This window comes from Aythya fuligula, chromosome 10 (genome assembly GCF_009819795.1).
Source record: "Aythya fuligula isolate bAytFul2 chromosome 10, bAytFul2.pri, whole genome shotgun sequence".
Lineage (NCBI taxonomy): Eukaryota > Metazoa > Chordata > Aves > Anseriformes > Anatidae > Aythya > Aythya fuligula.
In genome coordinates this window covers 655,872-676,532 of record NC_045568.1, presented here as the reverse complement: position 1 = coordinate 676,532, position 20,661 = coordinate 655,872, and the positions used below count along the sequence as shown (strand labels likewise).

The 20,661-nt window shown below is 36.3% G+C and overlaps 1 protein-coding gene across 7 annotated transcripts in view; it reads right to left on the bottom strand.

Annotated features, from left to right (window-relative positions):
• Positions 1-20,661, bottom strand: part of ERC2 (ELKS/RAB6-interacting/CAST family member 2) — a 551,904-nt gene that overhangs the window by 349,326 nt on the left and 181,917 nt on the right. For all 7 annotated transcript variants that reach the window (XR_004253689.1, XR_004253691.1, XR_004253692.1 and 4 more), the window contains exon 7: positions 12,689-12,856. Coding sequence is in view for 1 of the 7 variants with exons in the window: in XM_032193894.1 (XP_032049785.1) it covers positions 12,689-12,856 (168 nt within the window). In the remaining 6 variants the exon portion in view is untranslated. The remainder of the gene's footprint in view (positions 1-12,688; positions 12,857-20,661) is intronic.

The following is a 20,661-nucleotide window of genomic DNA, read 5'->3' as shown; positions in this document are numbered from 1 at the left end:
AGCAACAAGCACTACAGAACACCACGTAGAAGTTCCTTTGGTATACAATCACTTTAGCATGGGATTAAACAGAGCAATAGGGACTCTCAGCCTGTCTGGGGTCATGAAGGAAGATTTCTGCTGTCAAATCAAGGCATCTCTTGTGCAGTAAACATAATGGGGTCTGATTTTTTTTTTTTTTCTCCCAGATACATAAAGTTTACACTGGCATAATTACCTTTAGTAGATTTATTGCAGATTTATATCTAAGTAAATGGCAAATAGAACAATATTTCTTCCACATATAAAAGACTAAACAATTCTATGCCATTTTTCTTTTTACTTTCCAAGAACTGCTTTACTCCATTCTCTTTATTTCACTTTGATCTTAGCACTGTGCCTGGTTGAGCATTAAAAATTAAAGTCAGGTGTCCTAGAAGGAAGTAAGTTAGATTCGGATTCCATTCTGAAGTTGAATTTATTCTACTCATATTCAAACATACCATTGCTGATTCTACCACCAAGAAATACATACTACTTGGCAACAAAAAAAAATTATCAAAGCAATCTGACCAAATTGGCACTACTAGCCCTGGCTACATCTGGTAACAATAATATGAAGGCAGAAGTATGAAGATAACAATTCTCATTTATCGTTACCATTAAACTTATCTGCATGTGTACTCTTAAGTCTTTGAACTTCATGCTTTCATAAAGCCAATAAGAGCTCCACTCAAAGGTGAGGGGTGATGCTTTTCCAAAAGTAATAAAGTATCAAATTCAGTAAGGTATTAGAGTCTCTAGTCTCAGCTTTTTCAGCCAGAGGAACAGCTATTGAATACCACCAGGAAAGCATGACTGCCGACATCAAGGAGCTCTAACAATGCAGAAATTAAGGTGTTTGGTTGTATTCCAACAAAAGAATAGGAATTTTATATACTACAAAATTGGAAAAAACAACCACTTTTTTATATTAGGAAATGACTCTTTTTATTTCCAGATATAACAAATATAGATATATATATATATGTATATAAGGTTAAGCTACAGATAACTATAATTGCGAGGAGGTGAGCAAGAGGAGCAGAATTTACTTTCTTTTTTTCAAATGGTCAGGATGGTTTATCACATTAATAAGTTATTAAACAAGGATACTGTTAAGACTATTTCATGCATCAGACTGACAAAAACATAAATCATACATAAATCATACTCTAAATCATACATAAAATGCATCACTTTCAGATTACTCAAGATTTAAAAATGTGTTCTTGTAGCTTTTAATGTAAATAACTAACAAGCTGATGAACTTATTTTCCTACAAAGTATTGCATAAAAATGACTTGCAATTTTCTAGAAATTGTTAGCTTAAAATATGCTAGAGATGAATAAGTAACATTATTAAAAATGTGGTCACAACATGCTTGCAATAGTGTACTATAACCATGATACAGGGTTGTACTGACCATTTATTTAGATTCAAAACTTGTATGTTGCACATAGGCAATGCTAGTAAAAGTTGAACTGTCCAGTATTTAGTTTTTATATGACAAATCCCAGTATCAATGGCATATTAGTACTAATGTAAATACTAATGTAATTTTTTTTCTCGGTTTTGTAAACATCATCCCCTTTTTACCTGAGAAGGAAGAAATCACAGCTTTGAAATAATTCTAACAATAACAAACTAGTAGTTTCACCAGTTGCTCCCTCTATGGATGTAGCAGCAAGAAGTTATGTACATTTCCAAATATAACATCCTGATAGGATGCAGTTCCCAGCTGCACAAATGATTATGTTGAAGGTAAAAATTTACGCATCCCAAAAGAAAATGATATGAGTGAAACATCCCTACCAACGTTGGTATAATCACAGTTATGCTGTGTAACAAACTGTGATGTATGGAGTAAAAAAACAGTTGCTTTCAAGTATTACTTGGCAACATATTCCCAGCTTGTCACTTTATATATTCTGAAGCTAGAGCTATGGATTTAACATGCATGTATTTATTCTACCACAGAATAGGTCTAAAATGGTAATCTAATCCAGCAGGTCTAAAATTTGGACTGTGGTAGTACTTCCTATATCCAGTTACAACAAGCACAGAGAAATGGCAGCTGCAGCCTGTTCCTACAGCGTCTTCTGTGTCAGAGAAGGTGAGAAGCCATCCAGTCTCCTTCCTCCCTACTACAAATCACTCACCTGCAGCTTGGAGTTTGAAAGAGCATACAGATATGGCATCCAAGCCTTTGGGGTTTGTGCAAAACTTTGCTTCAAAAAGTAGCCCTATGGAACATCTCATTTTATGTCACTTAAAGGGGACTTATACAAAAGATGGAGAGCGTCTCTTTGCTCAACCAGATAATGACAGAACAAGGGGGAACGGTCTTAAACTAAAAGAGGATAGATTTAGATTAGAGCTTAGGAGGAAATTCTTCACTCAGGGGGGTGAGGCACTGGAACGGGTTGCCCAGAGAGGTTGTGAATGCCCCATCCCTGGAGGTGTTCAAGGCCAGGTTGTATGAGGCCCTGGGCAACCTGATCTAGTGGGTGATGTCCCTGCCTATGGCAGGGGGGGTGGAACTAGATGATCTTTAAGGTCCCTTCCAACCCAGGCCATTCTGTGATTCTATGAAAATTGTCAAAGATTCTCAAGGTAAACAGCTTGCAGGTATAAAACCCAGCTGAATCTATCACATCGAGATAGCTAGGAAACAGGCTGCCATGCAACGACGCAGCTCCAGAAGCCATGAATCGTGTGAATACACACTCAGGGTGGAAAGACAACTGGTCTACATTATCCCAAGGGTGTTTGCTGGCTTATTGCACAGTTCACTCTCTTACCACAACAAAATAGCAAGGGAACCAGGTTACAAGGAAAGGAAGGAACTGACCCAAATTTTCTACGCACTAAAACTACTCTGTTTTCTTTCTGAAGAACTGAATAGAGTGCTGCAGACCAGGAGGCCCAGAGAGGAGCATGCTTCCTAACCATGGAGTTAGCACTCCTCAGTCAGCTGATAAGAATCTAGAAAAAGTCCTGACTGCACTGGGAATACACCTCACAACAGAAAAGACACTGGTTGTTGGTACGTCTATCTTTGCATGTTCAAAAAAACAAGGGTTTTTAAAAAGGAAGAGGAGAATGTACTTAAGAAGGTTTTTTTTTTGTTTGTTTTTTGTTTTGTTTTCTTCCAGGCCCCTACAGAACATAACTACTTTTAAAAATCGAGACACACTCAAGACCAAAGGACCAAAGGAAGATATAAAACTAATCAATGGTTAAGTCTTACACATAACGCTTATTTTACTTCCTGCATTTTAAGAAACAAGTATTTCCATTTAGCTCCTACAGCAATTCATGAGACAGTGTATATCCCTAGAATCTCAGCACCTTTTTTTTTTCTTTTCTTTTTTTTTTTTTTTAAAAACTCACACAGAGATACAGAATACAGTAAAAACAATGAAGACATCATCCATTAGGAGCAAGTGTCAATTGCTTTGCTAAGGGAATTTAAATAATAAATAAATTAAACAGTCTCAAAAGACTTCACCTTGTTCAGGAACTGAATTTATTTTTAGTGTTTCGTATAACATTCATTTTAAATCACCATATAGTATTAGAATCAATAACTGCTAAGGATCAGGACAATCAGGTGGAGCCTTAAATATTTTCTTATTAATTAGACACAGGTCCTTACCATATTAAATTCACCACAGGATTTGCCCCATACCAATTTGCACCCCCCAAAAAAAATAAAAATAAAATAAAATAAAATAAAAATAAACCAGCATTTAAAACACCTCATTTAATTTTTTCTTAAAGATGTAATATTTACCACTGATTTTTCAATTTCTATTTTGTTAAAACTGTCATCCAATAAATGCCTAAAGATACTTAGATACTTCAGGTGAAAATTGCAAGATAAAGTTTCTCCAGGAAACAAACACACAAACAAACAAAAAAAAAAGCTCTTTTTAAGAAATTATTAGAAATTGTATAATTTAAGAAATTATATAATTCATCTCAGTCTTAATAGTGACCTTATTAGCTTTTAGGATCTTTGTCTTTTCTGTTGTAAATTTAATCTAACAAACAGTTGTGAAAACTGGTTATTTCATGATTTGAAGGGGAAGCTGGGAACTGGTGGCCTTTTGGAGAGGCATAGATTAAAAATCTGAGGCCAACAACAAAACCCTGACTTCACTGAAAGTAGGATTCACCCTCAGCAGACAGCATGGCACCCAAACATGTTAGAAAACAGTGGGATCTCTGTCTAATGTAAATTTTTCTCAGTTTTTTTTTTTTCTTTTTTAATTCCAATCAGTAGACTTCTATTATATTTCTTGGCAAGCTATTTCACAGACAAAAATATTTCTTCTCTTAATGAAGTCTGATTCTTTCTTATTCATTTTAACATATATAAATTGGCAACCTTTTCCTAAATAATTCCTTTGAGTTCTTCTGCAACTTCCAAATATGACAACTTCTGCTTTCTTCATGTCCAGTCACACTAGATGGAAATTAGCTCTTTCACACTTCAAAAGAAATTTCCTACAACTCAACTGAAAAGCAAATATTACTCTTCAGTCAGTTTAAAATTCCCAGCATGCAAGCTACTGGCTTTCTCAGCATGAACAAACTTACAATCTTATTTAAAGATAACTTTGTTAATTAGTATTGACATTTCAGAGCCCAATGGCAGCTTCCTTCCTCACCAATAGCACTGGTGTCACACTAGCTGTATGAAACCCTTATGTAAGTATCTCATTAATCTCAGCTCTACTTTGCAAATGCCATACTGCTTTTGAGAGCATTTCCATATGTTACATATAATCCGAGTCTTGAACCATTCAATGCCATTCATACGAACGTGTGAAGAACGCTCTCAAAGTCACACAGCATAGCTTGATCAGAACAGAAGGAATACCTTCTGTTATTTATTCTTAAGGGTTCATCTTCAAAATTCTAAATGCATGTGATCTTCACATGAACATTTACTTCTTGCCAAAATGTGACTTCTTGATCTTTCATTTACATACTGTATTTCATCATATTTTAGATCTCTTACACAAGATGCCTTTTTGTTTATATAACTACACTTAGAAATCCAATGCACTAATTAGCAATATATGTAGCTATGGTGTTATAGCACTGTGCTAAAAATTGCACAAATGTAAGTATACAAAAAAGCATCACTTCAAAGCGCTTAAGACTTTTATGTATTCTTGATTTGCCTAAAGGAATCATTTACCTTGGTAGAAATGAAATCGTTCGAGTGAGCTGGGATGCTGCTGAACTCCTGTGAGATGGCTATGTTGTTTTCATAACAAGAATGGTTCTACATTAATTTAGAGCTGAGATTACCATTGTTTTACATACTGGACTTGAATAAGATTCCTTCTCCCTGCTTGATAATAACCAGACAAGTATAAGAAAATTTGATCCAATCAGACATCTATCATTGAAAGGAATGTGGCAGGATATAAATGCTGCAGCAAGTGTTCTGTAATCTGTTGGTGACATTTTGTTGAATACAGAACAGAAAAAAAAAAAAAATGAAAGGGAGTTTTAATGTTCATTCATTGAAAAAGATGGTTAAAATTTGAAGATGGAAATCAAGGATGTGTAAGAACATTCTATGATTTAAAGATTGTTAAGAAAAGGAGGAGGAATTTATTTTATTTTTATTAACATTTTAAGAAGTGATACATTTAACTAAGAGTTCATTCAAAATTTCTCAGGAGCCTTCTGAGAAATACAGACTAGCTAGCTTAATTTCACTTTTTAGAAAAATACTAGAAATAACGTAAAATTACTTTTATGAAGGAAAAGATACAGCACCACAGAAGAAAACAAATAAACACTAGAAGGATGAACATTGCTATGCACACATTTATCAAGATGTAATATATTCGATTAATTATCAAATTACTCAAATTTCTATCACTAACATAGTATCAGACCTTGCAGACATACAAGATGATGTGTATGTGATGCCTGGCTTTTATGGGACCTTTGATAGGCTTGCATAAGATATTCTCGCAAATCAACTGAGAAAATGTAGTCAAGATGAAACAATGGTAAAATAAAACTAATTAACAAGTGGAAAACCTAATGAAAACTATTGTCAGAGATAAGCTTTCAGTGAGACCCTGTCTGCCTTGGGTAAATGAAAAGTGCATTGAGTCCAGTTATTGATTTAGTATTTTATTTTAGTATATCCATTACTGATTTAGTATTCATTTCATTAGAAGGGTGGATGATGAAACAGTGTTTATTAAATATGCAGATTAGAAAGCTAAGAAACACTGTAAAATAGATAATATGCATCTAGCAGGAATTAAATTTGTATACTGGATCCTATTGGATGAAGGAGTAGAACATTAAACTTAATATCACTTCTAACATTATTTCTGTGAATCCCACAAGCCAGATTCTGGCAAACATAAATATCTTAACACTCAAACCCAATCCTTCAACTCGAGAACTCATGTTAAAATTGTTTTAAGAAAGGTCACTTTGTCAGTGGTAAATTCAGAAACAGCATGAGTTTTGCTCATCCAGGAAAATTCTTGCAGTTTTGCTTTTGTAGAGAAAAGGATTTTCTCTCTTTGTGGCCTATTTTTTTTTTCAATTAATAATTAGTACTTTTTTAGTGGAAGTGTAACGAAACAGAAAAAAAAGTTCAGTTTTCCACAGATGGCATACAAAGGTAGCCAAACAGTTACATTTAACTTTGGGGATTTTAAAATACAGTTAGGATTTTCAAACATGCAAACAAACCAGCTCCTTTGTTACCTCTTCAGAAATGTGTATTATTGTTACATGAGCTGTATTAGCTTGACCAACTGCAGTTTGGCTGTTTATTGGAAAACTGCATACACCTTGCTTCTTCTAATATTTTCTGACAAGTAAATGAAGGCCGTCCTGAAGAACAGATGCTTCCCCTTTGTTTTGGGAATAATTTCTGTAAACTGTAAAACGTTTTTGTAGTTTCTGCTACTGCTATTGAAATCTAGCGACTCTTCTGAATTCTTCCAGACATCTGGTACCAAATATTTTCAGCCATTTCATGAATTTTACAGCTGTCATTAATAAAGAGGAGACATGCTTAGACATGGTTAGTATGAGCAGATCTCTATGAGGAGATACAGTCAGTATTTCTTCACTTCCTTCAGAGTCCATGATTTACAATATACACAATGATTCTGATATTCAAAATCCATTTACAGAACTGGCATTAGATAAAACAGCTTGTAGATTTCATAATCTCATGGAACTTCATTTGAGAAAATCAATGATTTTCCCTACAAAGGTGATTACTTTCAAAGAGCTCAGTATTCAGAAGGGTACAATCCAGTTATTCTCCTTTCGAAGAGAAGATTTTAAAAAGCAAGTCATCGGGGGAAAACTAAAAATGCCAGGCTTCTAGCTTTACTAGTGAATAGTAAATTAATTTCAAAAGATTCAACCACAGACTGGAAAACCTTATAATGATCATGGATTTCAAGGTCCACTAACTTATCTAAACTCATTATAGTCCTCATTTTAGGCCAGATGAATATTCAGGTTCAGCTTCACTAAGCAAACTTTTATTAGGTCACATTTTTGCAGTGACCTTAAAAGTGTAATGTGTTAAAAAGAAATGACAGTTTAAAGAAAATGAAAATGATCTCCGTCTCTGATCTTAATGATGTTCTCAGTTACTCAGTATACAGGTGACGAGCATCCAAAGAGATGCACTGGTTTGATTCGAGTTTTTTTTTTTAATATTATTTATTCACCCAGCTTCAGTGTGTACCACCTCCAAAGTTTAAGGGGATCAAAGCTGCACTCTGTACAGTGATTCTGTAACATTCTGTTACAGAATCACTGCATATCCATTTTTATGAGAATGCATTGGGATCAATAACAACACCCTGGATGAACATTAACTGATTAAACTACGAAAAAGTCAAATGTTGTTTCTGTCAGCAAGGTACTTTCTACATGCTAAGAGCAAACGAAGGAAATTGCTCTCTCTCCTGGACCATTCTGGTTTTAAAAGTTTCAATGTAAGTGGTGTTCTCAGCCAGAATTCCTGTGTCAAGTGATAATACTGATGCAAATTTCTAAATACAAGATTAAAAATAATTTGTTTCTATTAGTACACTCCCAAACTGACAATATGTAAATTTACTATTTTTGGAAGACAGTTAACAGTAAGACATAAATTAAAATGTGTTGTACAATTTATTGTATCACAAACTGGACAATATCACAGTGTGCGCAGTCCAGCCATTCCAAGTACAAATTCCAATTATTACATTAGAGCTAAGACTTCATGACATTTCCTACAAATGCTAATTAGTTGGTAGATTAGGGCCCTCAGTCATGTAGCACTTCATCAATCACAAAGCTTAAACTATTAAGATGGAAACTGTAACATTTTACACAAAAAGTTGTGTTGCAATTCAAATTAGAATATTATATTGGACCCCTTTACATGGTGCGCTTTTGTAATAACCCCCACAAAAGAATTTCCACAAGGTGTTGTCCTAATGTGATCCAGCTCTACATCCTCCATTCTGTTCTTGTCTCAACAGCTACTGTTTTCAACACAAATAAACGTCTGTGTGCACACACGTATTTAAATATCTCCAAATTCCTAGAGGACAAAACACACCAGTTATAGTCACTGTATGAAAGAGAAAATTTGGGAGCAAAAATGGGTATGAAAGAATTGGCATCCAGTTCAGCACTTTTGCCCCTCAATCTACACCTCAGCCGTATTCATAGAACTTGTACGTTCTGGTAAGAAATACATAAAGAATTCTGAGGTCTGCCCCTCTGCATGCTAAACTGACAGATATGAGGTGTAAGACTAGCTTTGCCAGGTTAAACAAGGCTATTAAAACAGCATACCCAACTTTACTGGCACTAAAATGAAACAGTGGTGCCAAAGATTCTAAAAGAAAGAAATATTAAGTAATATTGCACCTCTGACATTGACATAGGTTTATTATTACTCTATGCCAATCTACCTTGATCCAAATCCTCTAAATGCTTGCTGTTCCAGGGTTGGGCCTCCTTTAAGCCTACAAATTATACTAAACACAGTGGTGTTTGTTTTTTTTTTTTTTTTAATTTGGTTAAAAAATACACCAAAATCACTGCATGGAAGGACAATGCATAATTAGCTCGCCCATTACTCTTTCCTGCAACAAGTTGCCTTATGTATGCTCCCATGCTATCCTATAGGACTCATAAGGGCTGGTTTCTTGCCAATGCTTTTGTTTCCTTCACATCTTAGTTAGGGAGCCTTCCTCAGAAGGTATCCTATCCTGTAAGTAAAACAGCTATCCAAAAAGAAGAAGAAACAATACCATCTTTCAGGTAAGCTTTCCTAGTTTTGATTTGGTCTCTTTTGTATTTTTCACCATGTCAGATAACAGTAATGTATACAAGAGAAAAAATATAGAATGAAACAATGCATCTTTTTAAGTTACATATTTCTTTCTACTCAGTTTCAGGTTATTACTGACATAAATAATTTATATACAAATATATATATATATATATATATATACACAAATATATATATACAAATTCTTCCTTCCTCAATTACTTCAATACAACCATTAAAATAAATATTATTTTAGGCTGAGTGAAACACTTCAGGCTGAGTGAAGAGAGATGTAGCCATCTATCCTGCATCAACAAATGAAGGCAGCAAAATAACTGGTTATTCACATGTTCTTAAAACAAAAGTAAAAATACACAGATAAAATTTGGCCCTGCATAGAAAAAAACAAATGGAGACATATTATAATATTAAAGAATGAAGAATCTAATGCCCAGGAGGAACCTAAAAACTAGAAGCAATTCTTTTCACTTTCAAAAGGGCTTTCGTAAGACTAATGTATCGACTGGTGCAATGACCTATTGGAAGGTATGTAAAGAAATTACAATCCACTAGAGGGCCCAACTGTTTCAGCTCCTAGTATAGGACGGTCCACATCGCTTTCCACCAAATGCAATTTGCATATGAGGACAGATTAATTACTAAATGTTCCACACACAAATGTCTGGCTGCCATCATTTCATGTGAAAACAGTAATGGAAGACGTGGCCAAAAGGTCAGAAGATGAGCAAAAATTGGAGAAATGGAAGAGACACAAGCAATCCAGCAAGACACAAAGGATTCTTATTGAGATTCATGTAAAAGATAAAGTGACTGCAATCCATAGATAGTATATATTTTTCCAACAAAATATACTCATATATGGTTGTCATTAGAAAGGTAAGCTGTCAAGACTGGGAAGAGAAGAGGACCTCAGAGGACATCAGAGAACCTTATTCTTAAAACGCAGCATCCACTACTAGACTACTTGAGTATCTGTGCAAAATGACCGCTCAAAAATATTACAAAAGAATACTATAGCACCAGGACTTACTACTGTACACACTCCAACATATTTTTGAAATAACACAACTAAATGAACAATCTATGGCCAAAAAGGAGCTGTGCTCCTTTAGCCTTTGATAGAACATAAAGACTATGAAATATGAATGCCCTGCGTTGCATTAGTTCACATAGTGAGCGTGAACACATCTAGCATTCTTTAATATCAAGGCACTAATGCCTTGACACACTAGAGAGAACACTAGAAACTAGAACACTTGAAAACACTAGAGAGAGAGAAACTATAGAATATTTCCCTTCTATATGCAAGCATTATAGTGCTGGGATGAAGTTGTACCTACTGCCAAGAATGGTGGAATGCTCAAGAAGGATAACCACGAGAAATCGTGCTCTTGATAAGCATTGCCAAAATGGGATTGAATAGCTAAGCAAATAGATTTTTACTTTTTTTCAGCTTTATTTCAAAGCCTGATTTGCACTGGTGACATACAGAATTTACTATTTTGTGTTTGTACACTAGACACATGAAAAATAAACAATGAAAACATGCTTTAAATTAAAAAAAAAAATATAGAGTATGGAACTGTAAACAAGAGTGACTAGAGCAGGGCAATGTTTATATCAATTTTTTCTCTACTTAAATCACTTGCAAGTGAATTTATCCCCTAACATATTGGAAATAACGCACAAGCAAAATAATGGCCCAAAGCTGAAAATGTGACATAAAATATTTTTTCCAATAAGGTATTATTTTCATATTGAAATTAAATGGTGTAATAATGACCTGATAGTATTATTTTGGGGTATGCTAACACCTATATATTGTGATAATGTTATTCAAAGTATTGCAGAGAAACAAATTTACATGTAAGTACAACATGATAAATAATGTCAAAGTATGCAAATTAACTTTTTTTTTGTAATCAATGATTCATTCTTCTACAAGCATATGCACTATTTAGCCAATAGCAAATAAAATAAAATTGAACTTCCACAGCTCCCTGATGAAGCATATTTACCAGGATAAAAACCTCTGAAATATTCAGATGCCAATCCCAATCTTAAAGAATAATTTAGTGCTGTCATTTTGCACTTAGTTATTAGCAGGATTTATCACGTGGTAGACCAGAGCTCACTAGGTCATAATGTGTTTAATCCAGCGTTTAGTGAGCAGAGATAGCATAATTTGAGAGTGATTATTTTCATTACGAAGTCAGATGCAAAAGCAACAAGACCATTTGCAAGCCATAATAAAATAGCCATGATGTGTTAAAAACAGAAAAAAGCACCATGTTGCATATTACTAGCCATGGCAGACAATGACTACAGCTCTGTGATAGATTATTATTCATCACACAATTTTTATCACTGAATCCAAATCCCTCCTCCTGATCTAAATACAAGACCAATTGTAAATTCTTGGTTTGATTAAAAAACACAAACCATTAGAAAAGATGCATTATTTTCTGCAAAATTCTGAAGTGATGTCCAAAATTAAACAGCATTCAGCACAACAAAAAAAAGGCTTAATATTTGCTATTTTTCATATCATCAGCATTGCTAAAAATGCAAATATTCAGAAGGAGATTCCAGAACAAGATTAAATTGGATGGGTACCTAAGACCTTCTCTGTTTCTGAAAAATAAGGACTTGGCTTTATTAAACTCATGTATTTAGCCAAACAGGCAAAAGTATGGATAAAGAATGTGAACCTTATGTGAGTCATGGAGGAAAACCACCGTAACATTGTAGAATAGTATATCATCATCATTGCTAATAAAGAAAAGTTTGGATTACTGGAGAGAGCCTCCATTCTCAATGTCTATAGCTTATCATGCATAGGAAAAGCAGAAAATTTACTTAAATTTAGTTTCCTTTTCCACTTCCTTCCCTCCCTCTCCACCAAAATGTCTTTAAAGAAAAATGCAGTATACTAATCTTTTAGTAGTCCCACACATTTTATTTGAATTATCTGGAAAGAATAGTATTCGGTGTTAGTAAGGATAACAGAATCCCTCACAGTGAGGAGTAGGTTTTGTCAGAATTGTTAGGACTTCCATTTAACTCCAAGAATTCTGTGAAAACTGCAGAATGTAATATTTTTGTAATACAATTAAAATATAACACTGTAGAAACAATCCCATGGAAGATAACACATTTATATTACAGAACTACTTAACTGTTACAGACGTACTCCACACTTTTTTTTAATATTTTAAAGGTAATGTGCTCTAAGAAGTGCATTTCCTTTATATGTGTCTCAGAAATTTTACAACATATCCTTTCATCAATGATCCTACCTTTTTTTGAAGGACATTAATTTTCCTTTCTTTTACTTCCAACATGTCTTTCATATCTCGAATCTCTCCAGCTAGGGTTCCCTTCTCTTCTGTGAGGTCTTGAAGTTGTTTTGTTTTCTTATTGAGAAACGTTTCTTTTTCTTCCAATCGTAACCGCAAGGCATCAACCTACAGTAAGTAAATGAAACGCATTTAGGTGTTAGTAAGGATGAACAACATATTTTATTTATTTTACTTACTTTTTGTGTCACCTAGGAAACTTTTTTTTTTTTTTAAGGTAGATTTTCCACCTGTATCTCGGACCAAAGGGACACTTCTAGTTGTTAAAATGTAATTAAAAATAAAGCAGTTTTAGCACCAAAGCATAAACAGAATAAAGTAGAAGAGTCAAAGTTTTAAGCATGACACTAAGAGAGTCCGATCTTGACATATGTATATATGACACACACACACATACACACAAAAATGACCTATTAAATATATAATTCATTGAAAATAGTGCTCTGTATCTTGTTTTCAGTTTAACTGTTAAAGCCATGAGGTGGCTCAATACTACAGTCAGTACACAGATTTGGACATATATCAGAAACAGAACTATTTAACAAAGATACAGCAAATGGTAAATGATAAGGCTTTCCACTTTTCTCCAGAGTATCTCTCATAAGTCTCTTAATAAATGGATCTTATTGTACTTTTCTATAGTAAGCACAATTTTCTATTGCATATAACAATGAATATTTCAAAGATTTTCATACACAGAAGTGTCTTAACAGAGAACCTCACCTAACTCTTCTGCATTACATGACTGCTTTCTATCTGCCTTTAGAAACTCTACAAAGTTCCAAAAGAAAAAGAAAACTCACAAGTTGAACAAGCATTCTAATGGCCCAGATATTATATGTAATATCCCTTGTTTTCTCATTTCCTGCTATATAAATGCTCAGGGACACAACTTTATCATTCTCTTAATGCAATTTCAACAGTTCTCAAATTGAGGTCAGGCAAATAGTTGCTGGTGTCTGGAAAAAAATCCATAGATCACTTGATGCTGACTACTATTTCCATATAGTTGTTTCTGTAAGCAGCTCTACGGCTAACAGCAATTAAAAAGCCTTGACACTCATAAAAGCCGTTAGAAATAAGGAATAAAAATAGTTGACTCTCCTCCACAACAAACAAGAGGAGACGGAGAGTAGCATAATTATCAAAGAAAAAAAGCAAGGAATGTAGGTAAATCTAAATGACAGGACACCTGTTCAAGGAACTGGAAAAGGACAGGGCCAAAGCAGTAGGGATAAGGATCCAGGAGCACAAGAATTGAAATGACTAATAGGTGCCAAAACAAAGACAGGAAAGTTTAATTTTCTCAAGTAAATTTAACAACCCTACTTCACAGATGCAAATCCCTTGTGCCTTTTTAGTACTGTCTTTCTACGTAACCAGTGCCTAGAGTAGTTATCATAGAGTAAGTTATAATCCCAAATGGAAAAATGTGCTATTTTGCACACTGTGAAGAGGAGAGGAAGTGGTCACTGTCAAGATGCTCACTGATACAATCTTTGAGAACATCTAACACATTAGTCCAAATATTAGCTGTCAAGTTTCAAGAAAGTTTCAGTCAGAGATTTTGTCACAGTTTCCTTAAATTAAAATATCATAATGGAATTCCATGCTAGTAAAGCACATACTTGAATGCTTAAAAAGATGTGACAGTGCAGTGAAAGCAAAACCACAAGGTGAAACTGCAGCAGAAAAGCAGAGCTAGAAAATGAGATTTTGTAAGTTTAAATGGTGCAGCTTTTTATATAGTAGAGAAGAATAAAATGAATAGGGATTAACACTGTCTTAATTCAAGAATCTAAAGATCCAGACTTGAGCTGACAGTAGAACATAGAGGATCCAAAATATGACGCATGTAATCTATACTGACCTTGGTAATTAGTAAAATGAGAAGCTCTACATTTCACTGAAATGGAAAGAACACCTAATATTATTACTCAAAGAATTCTTTAGAAAGTATGTGCAAAGGCAAGCTAAATTACACTGACAAATAACGTAGAATTGTAAACAAAAGAGAACCAAAATTAAACTGAATTGGAATATCTCTCAAGTCATCGTGTTCCCCCTCCCCTGCCACTAGCATATTTTAGGCTAAACAAAGATATTGAAGCATATTTTAAGCTAAATTCACTAATGCCAAGAATTACCTACCACCTAAATTCTACTATTAATACTTTTGATATAAAAGGCATTTTTGTAATGAAAAAGTAGACATCTCTATTCATTACACCTAAAGAGTATGTTTAGGTTTAACAATTGGTACCATAAGAGTTGCACCTTACATGCATTGGTCCCTTCAATGAGCACTTCAACTAGATCATACCTGCTTGCACATACTTTTTCAGACAACACACTGTAGAACACTGGATGGGGAAACTTTGGAGGAGAAAAAGAAATCATTATGTAAGAAGTTTTGAAAGACCAAGAGAGGTTTTATTGTTGTTGTTTTTGTTATGTGATCCTCGTTATTGAAAACTGTTTTGTAAATAAAATAATTAATTCAAGAAAATACGGTATACCCAGTAAGGTTAGGATAATTTAGCAAATAATTGCATATGCAATCTGACAGATTTAAACAGAACAACAAAACAAATCCATTCGTAGCATTAAGCACTCTGGATTCCATTTTGCATTCCTTGTGCAGCCTCTAACTCCCAAATTCAAGGCTAGGTTACAGAGACTTTATTCTTAGTGAAGTATTTCAGTTTTCCAGAAGACTGGTTAACACATTGAAACTTCCAGTCCAGGAGAGGATACTAAAAATACTGCTAGAGACCTACTTCCGTATTTGCACTTTGGCTCCACCCAGAGCAAGAAAGCCACTATGCAGCACAGAAAGCACTGGAGGGCAGCATGGGAATGGAGAACATTAGCAAGGTTTACAAGCCTTTACCACAGCACCATCATTTTATGAAAAGTAGAGAAGTAAGATAAAAACAGTGCAATCATTTCTCATCACAAAAGACAGTTCTTGAATAGTGGGCATTTGGCTAATACTGTTTTCATCTACAGCACTGATACCAGGAGGTGTTCACATTAAGTGGATTCATACAGGCTTGTTCTGGCTGCTAGGTACACTATTGAGAAGACAAGTCTGGACTGAAAATATATGATGTGGCAGTCTAAAATAATTCACCATCTAGCCAGAGCTGCAGGAAGTCAGGCAAGTGAGAAATCTTAGATTCACTAATCCAAATTTCAAACATACAGATGTCAGAAAATAAAGAATTAGGCTTTAAAATTTACATTACCTAAAAATTCACAAAGTTTATTCATAGTAAAAAGCTAGATGGAAGTAGCCAAAAGGATATAGATGTTAGTTTTTCATCTTTAGGTTGTACAGTTAGAACTGTTCAAGTCACATACAGTAAGCACTATTTTTTCTAGTTAATCAAGATACCTCAGGGGAGCCAGGAGAGGTTCAGTTTGGAAATTAGGAGAAATTTCTTCTCAGAAGGAGTAGTCAGGCGTTGGAATGGGTTGCCCACAGAGGTAGTGGCATCACCATCCCTGGGGGTGTTTAAGGAAAGTTTGGAACTGGTGCTAAGGGACATGGTTTAGTGGTTGACATTGGTAGTAGGATGATTTAACAAGATGATCTTGGGGGGCCTTTTCCAACCTTCTATGATTCTATGAACAGAATATGTTTACGTACAAAATAATCAACAGATATCTGATTTATTTTTATTTATATTCTGAGTTTTGTAATGCTAAATTTATTCTGAGCAGAAGTCTTTGCAATGCCACTTTAAAACGTGGTTTGGGACTAATTTAGATGACCTGTTGGATCTCGAAATGCATGTTCTTCCTGCTCTTAAAATGGCTCATTGCTTTTCTATATATATATATATATTATATATATATATTTTTTTTTTTTCTATATATATATATTCTCTACTGTATTTAGTTTATTTTTATAATAGGGTCTTGCAGTTAGTAAGCAGCGTGCAGTATTAGATTCAAACATAATTCTTTGACTATGAAAAATGGTTACAGCAGCTAACAGTGAAAGACCTCATCTGAAACTCATCACTTTTTTTTTTTTTTTTTTTAATTTAATCACTTATTTGCTGCATGTCTTTAAGCAATCCTTTAAGTCAAATCACAAAAAACTCACTTGCACCTTTAAGTTGCAGATCAGAAGCTCAGCATAGCATTGAAGCAGGAGCTCCAAAATAGGAGGAAAAACTGCAGGTTTCATTTGCCAACTGCCACTAAGCATCTGTTTTATATTTTAAATTAAAGGTTGTTGAAGGTGATCAGAACCACTGGTAAACAAAGCACTGACACTGTTTCCCTGGGGACTGGGATAACACAGTAGGTTAAACCCATGCAAGATACAGTTCTGTTCTGTGTGGCTGAATGGCACTTCCCAAGCCAAAAGCCTTTTCCTCTGTGTGCATCCATTCCCCACCCTGAGGGCTTAGCAGACACTTCTTGGTGCTCTTCACACATTTATTCACAACACATCCTGTCACAACTGCTCACAAAATTAAACTCAGAAATCGGGATTTTAGCCATCAAAACATGGGAGCCCCATAAGGAGGGGTGAGAGGATAAAAAAACAGATTGTTCTGTTTTTTGGGAAGCCCATGTCAAAAACCTGATTATGGGAAAGGGGAGCAGAGCCCCATCCACTCCAATTCACAGAATCACAGAATTTCTAGGCTGGAAGAGACCTCAAGATCATCGAGTCCAACCTCTGACCTAACACTAACAGTCCCCACTAAACCATATCCCTAAGCTCTACATCTAAACGTCTTTTAAAGACTTCCAGGGATGGTGACTCCACCACTTCCCTGGGCAGCCTGTTCCAATGTCTAACAACCCTTTCGGTAAAGAAGTTCTTCCTAACATCTAACCTAAAACTCCCCTGGCGCAACTTTAGCCCATTCCCCCTCGTCCTGTCACCAGGCACGTGGGAGAATAGATCAACCCCCACCTCGCTACAGCCTCCTTTAAGGTATCTGTAGAGAGCAATAAGGTCACCCCTGAGCCTCCTTTTCTCCAGGCTGAACAAGCCCAGCTCCCTCAGCCGCTCCTCGTAGGACTTGTTCTCCAGGCCCCTCACCAGCTTCGTCACCCTTCTCTGGACCTGCTCAAGCACCTCCATGTCCTTCTTGTAGTGAGGGGCCCAAAACTGAACACAATACTCGAGGTGCGGCCTCACCAGAGCCGAGTACAGGGGGGCGATCACCTCCCTAGCCCTGCTGGTCACACTGTTCCTGATACAAGCCAGGATGCTGTTGGCCTTTTTGGCCACCTGAGCACACTGCTGGCTCATATTCAGCCAACTATCAACCATCACTCCCAGGTCCTTCTCTGCCTGGCAGCTCTCCAACCACTCATCTCCCAGCCTGTAGCTCTGCTTGGGGTTATTGCGCCCCAGGTGCAGGACCCAGCACTTGGCCTTGTTGAACTTCATGCAGTTGACCTCAGCCCATCAGTGAAGCCTATCCAGATCCTCCTGCAGAGCCTTCCTACCCTCAAGCAGATCAACACATGTGCATAGCTTGGTGTCATCTGCGAACTTACTGAGGGTGCACTCAATGCCCTCGTCCAGATCATCGATGAAGATATTAAAGAGGACCGGCCCCAGCAGCAAGCCCTGGGGAACACCACTAGTGACTGGCCTCCAACTGGACTTGACTCCATTCACCACGACTCTTTGGGCCCAGCTATCCAGCCAGTTTCTAACCCAACGAAGCGTGCGCCAGTCCAAGCCAAGAGCAGCCAGTTTCTTGAGGAGAATGCTGTGGGAAACGGTGTCAAAAGCCTTGCTGAAGTTAAGGTAGACCATATCCACAGCCTTTCCCTCATCCACCCAGCGCGTCACTTTGTCATAGAAGGAGATCAGGTTCATCAAGCAGGACCTGCCTTTCATAAACCCATGCTGACTGGGCCTGATCACATGCTTGCCCTGCAAGTGCTGCGTGATGACTCTCAAGAGGATCTGCTCCATGAGCTTCCCTGGTACTGAGGTTAAACTGACAGGCCTATAGTTTCCCAGGTCTGCCCTCTGGCCCTTCTTGTAGATGGGCGTCACGTTTGCTAGCCGCCAGTCAACTGGGAAATTCCTTGGGCCTGATTCTGCCTTACACAGCTGTAATTAAACAGCACATGACTGGACCTTCCTGCATTTCCTTTCACCACTAGCCAGCTCGTAACATGACAGAAGTTATTTCTATTCCCTAAACAGAAGTGAATTTAACCCTGAGGGAGGAGAGACGGTTCTTGGTGGTTTTCCTTATTACCAAACAGAAATGTATACTGGACTCCACAATCTCCATCTTTTCTTTACCTGGTTAGCTTTCTGGCCAGCCATACAAAAGCCTTTACGTTAGCACATGGGTTGTGCCACAGAGGATCAGACACCTAGTGCTTCAGTGTTCTCTGGACCAAAGCTAAATGCAGAAATGGACTTTTTTCACATTTACACCATAAATAGATTACTGCACACACATTTATGTAAGTAGTTTACACCTCTGATCAGTTCTTTCAGGTCAATGATATTTATTTATTTTTTAATTCTGAATGAATTAAAATGAATAAATACTCGTGTCATTAAGGTGAATTGAACTCTTCCATAAGGAGTTGCTCACACTTAAGATTTGCATACATGCAGATGTAAGAGGTAAAATCCTGCCTGGAACCACAATTTTCACAAGAGATTGTTGTTACTATAAAGCAATGACAGTTTTCATTTAATAATTCATTAATTAAATTAATTTGAAGCCTTAATAGCTTCAAATAAAACTTAAAACTGCATTCACACCTTTGGTTGCACCAAGGAAAATGTTCTAAAAGAGCTGAAACAAAGACTCTCAATCCCAGAAACCCTGCTTCAAACAGGAACAGTGCAAGTGCTGGGAAGGAAAGAGTATGAGAGAGCAACCACAGCCTGAGGTGGCAGATCCTCCACTCCAGTCCTAGCATTTCCTGCTCCCACTCCTCTCTCTGTCAGCTTAGAGCTTCTGACTGCTGCAGAAACACTGTTCACCATGATGTCATCTCCAAGCCACAGAAAAATGCAATGTCACACTTGGAAGATTGTCTTATTTCCCAGCCCTTTCAAATGAACCACAGATCAGAAAATGCTCAGTCTTCTGTTCCAGTTGGAGTTTGACTTCCAAAGAATTAGGAGAAAATTCCTTCCTAAAGGCATTTCCCCCTCCTGGTGAAACAGAAATGTTTCTCAGATATGATGAGAGGCTACTGACCTGGGTTGCTGACACAGCATTTCACGTTTCAATCTGGATCACAGAGATTCAGACAAATCTTTTGTAAACCATACATTTTCCTACCTTTTTTGCTGTTGTTTTTAAGACTGTATCCTATTTGATGCTCCCTCTTTTCCCCTCTTTCAAAAAATATTTGTTGAATATTTTTTGTTGAGAGTTGAAAAAAAAAAAAAAATCAACTCTCTCCCAGCCAAAAACTACCAAAAGCCAAGTCCATGTGAGAGCTCAAATTAAAACCTCTTATGGCTGGGCTTCCTAATCATAGAGGTCTTTTCCAACCCAAATGATTCCATGATTGTAACATCAGAAAAGGAGAATATTCTGCTCACAGCATGGTTTTCTGTGTCATTCTTTTCTTCTTGCAAGTACAGGGTACAGCACTATCTCCAGTCTGTCTTCCCAGAAGCTACTTGTTGTGGAGCTAAAATTAGATTCTGTCCTGACACCAGTGTTGGGAAGAAAAAAAAAAAAAATCTACCAAGTACAACTATACTTTCCTACTCACCATCAACCAGTGGTCAGATGTCTTGAAACTGATACAGCAGAACACCAACCCAAAAAGGCCACACCTAGACAATGAAGCCCAGGTATTTTGATAGAATAGGTTTATCTTCTCCCAAACTAGCGCACACAGTGAGGAGCCATTCTGAAATCAGTGCTCTACTCAAGTTT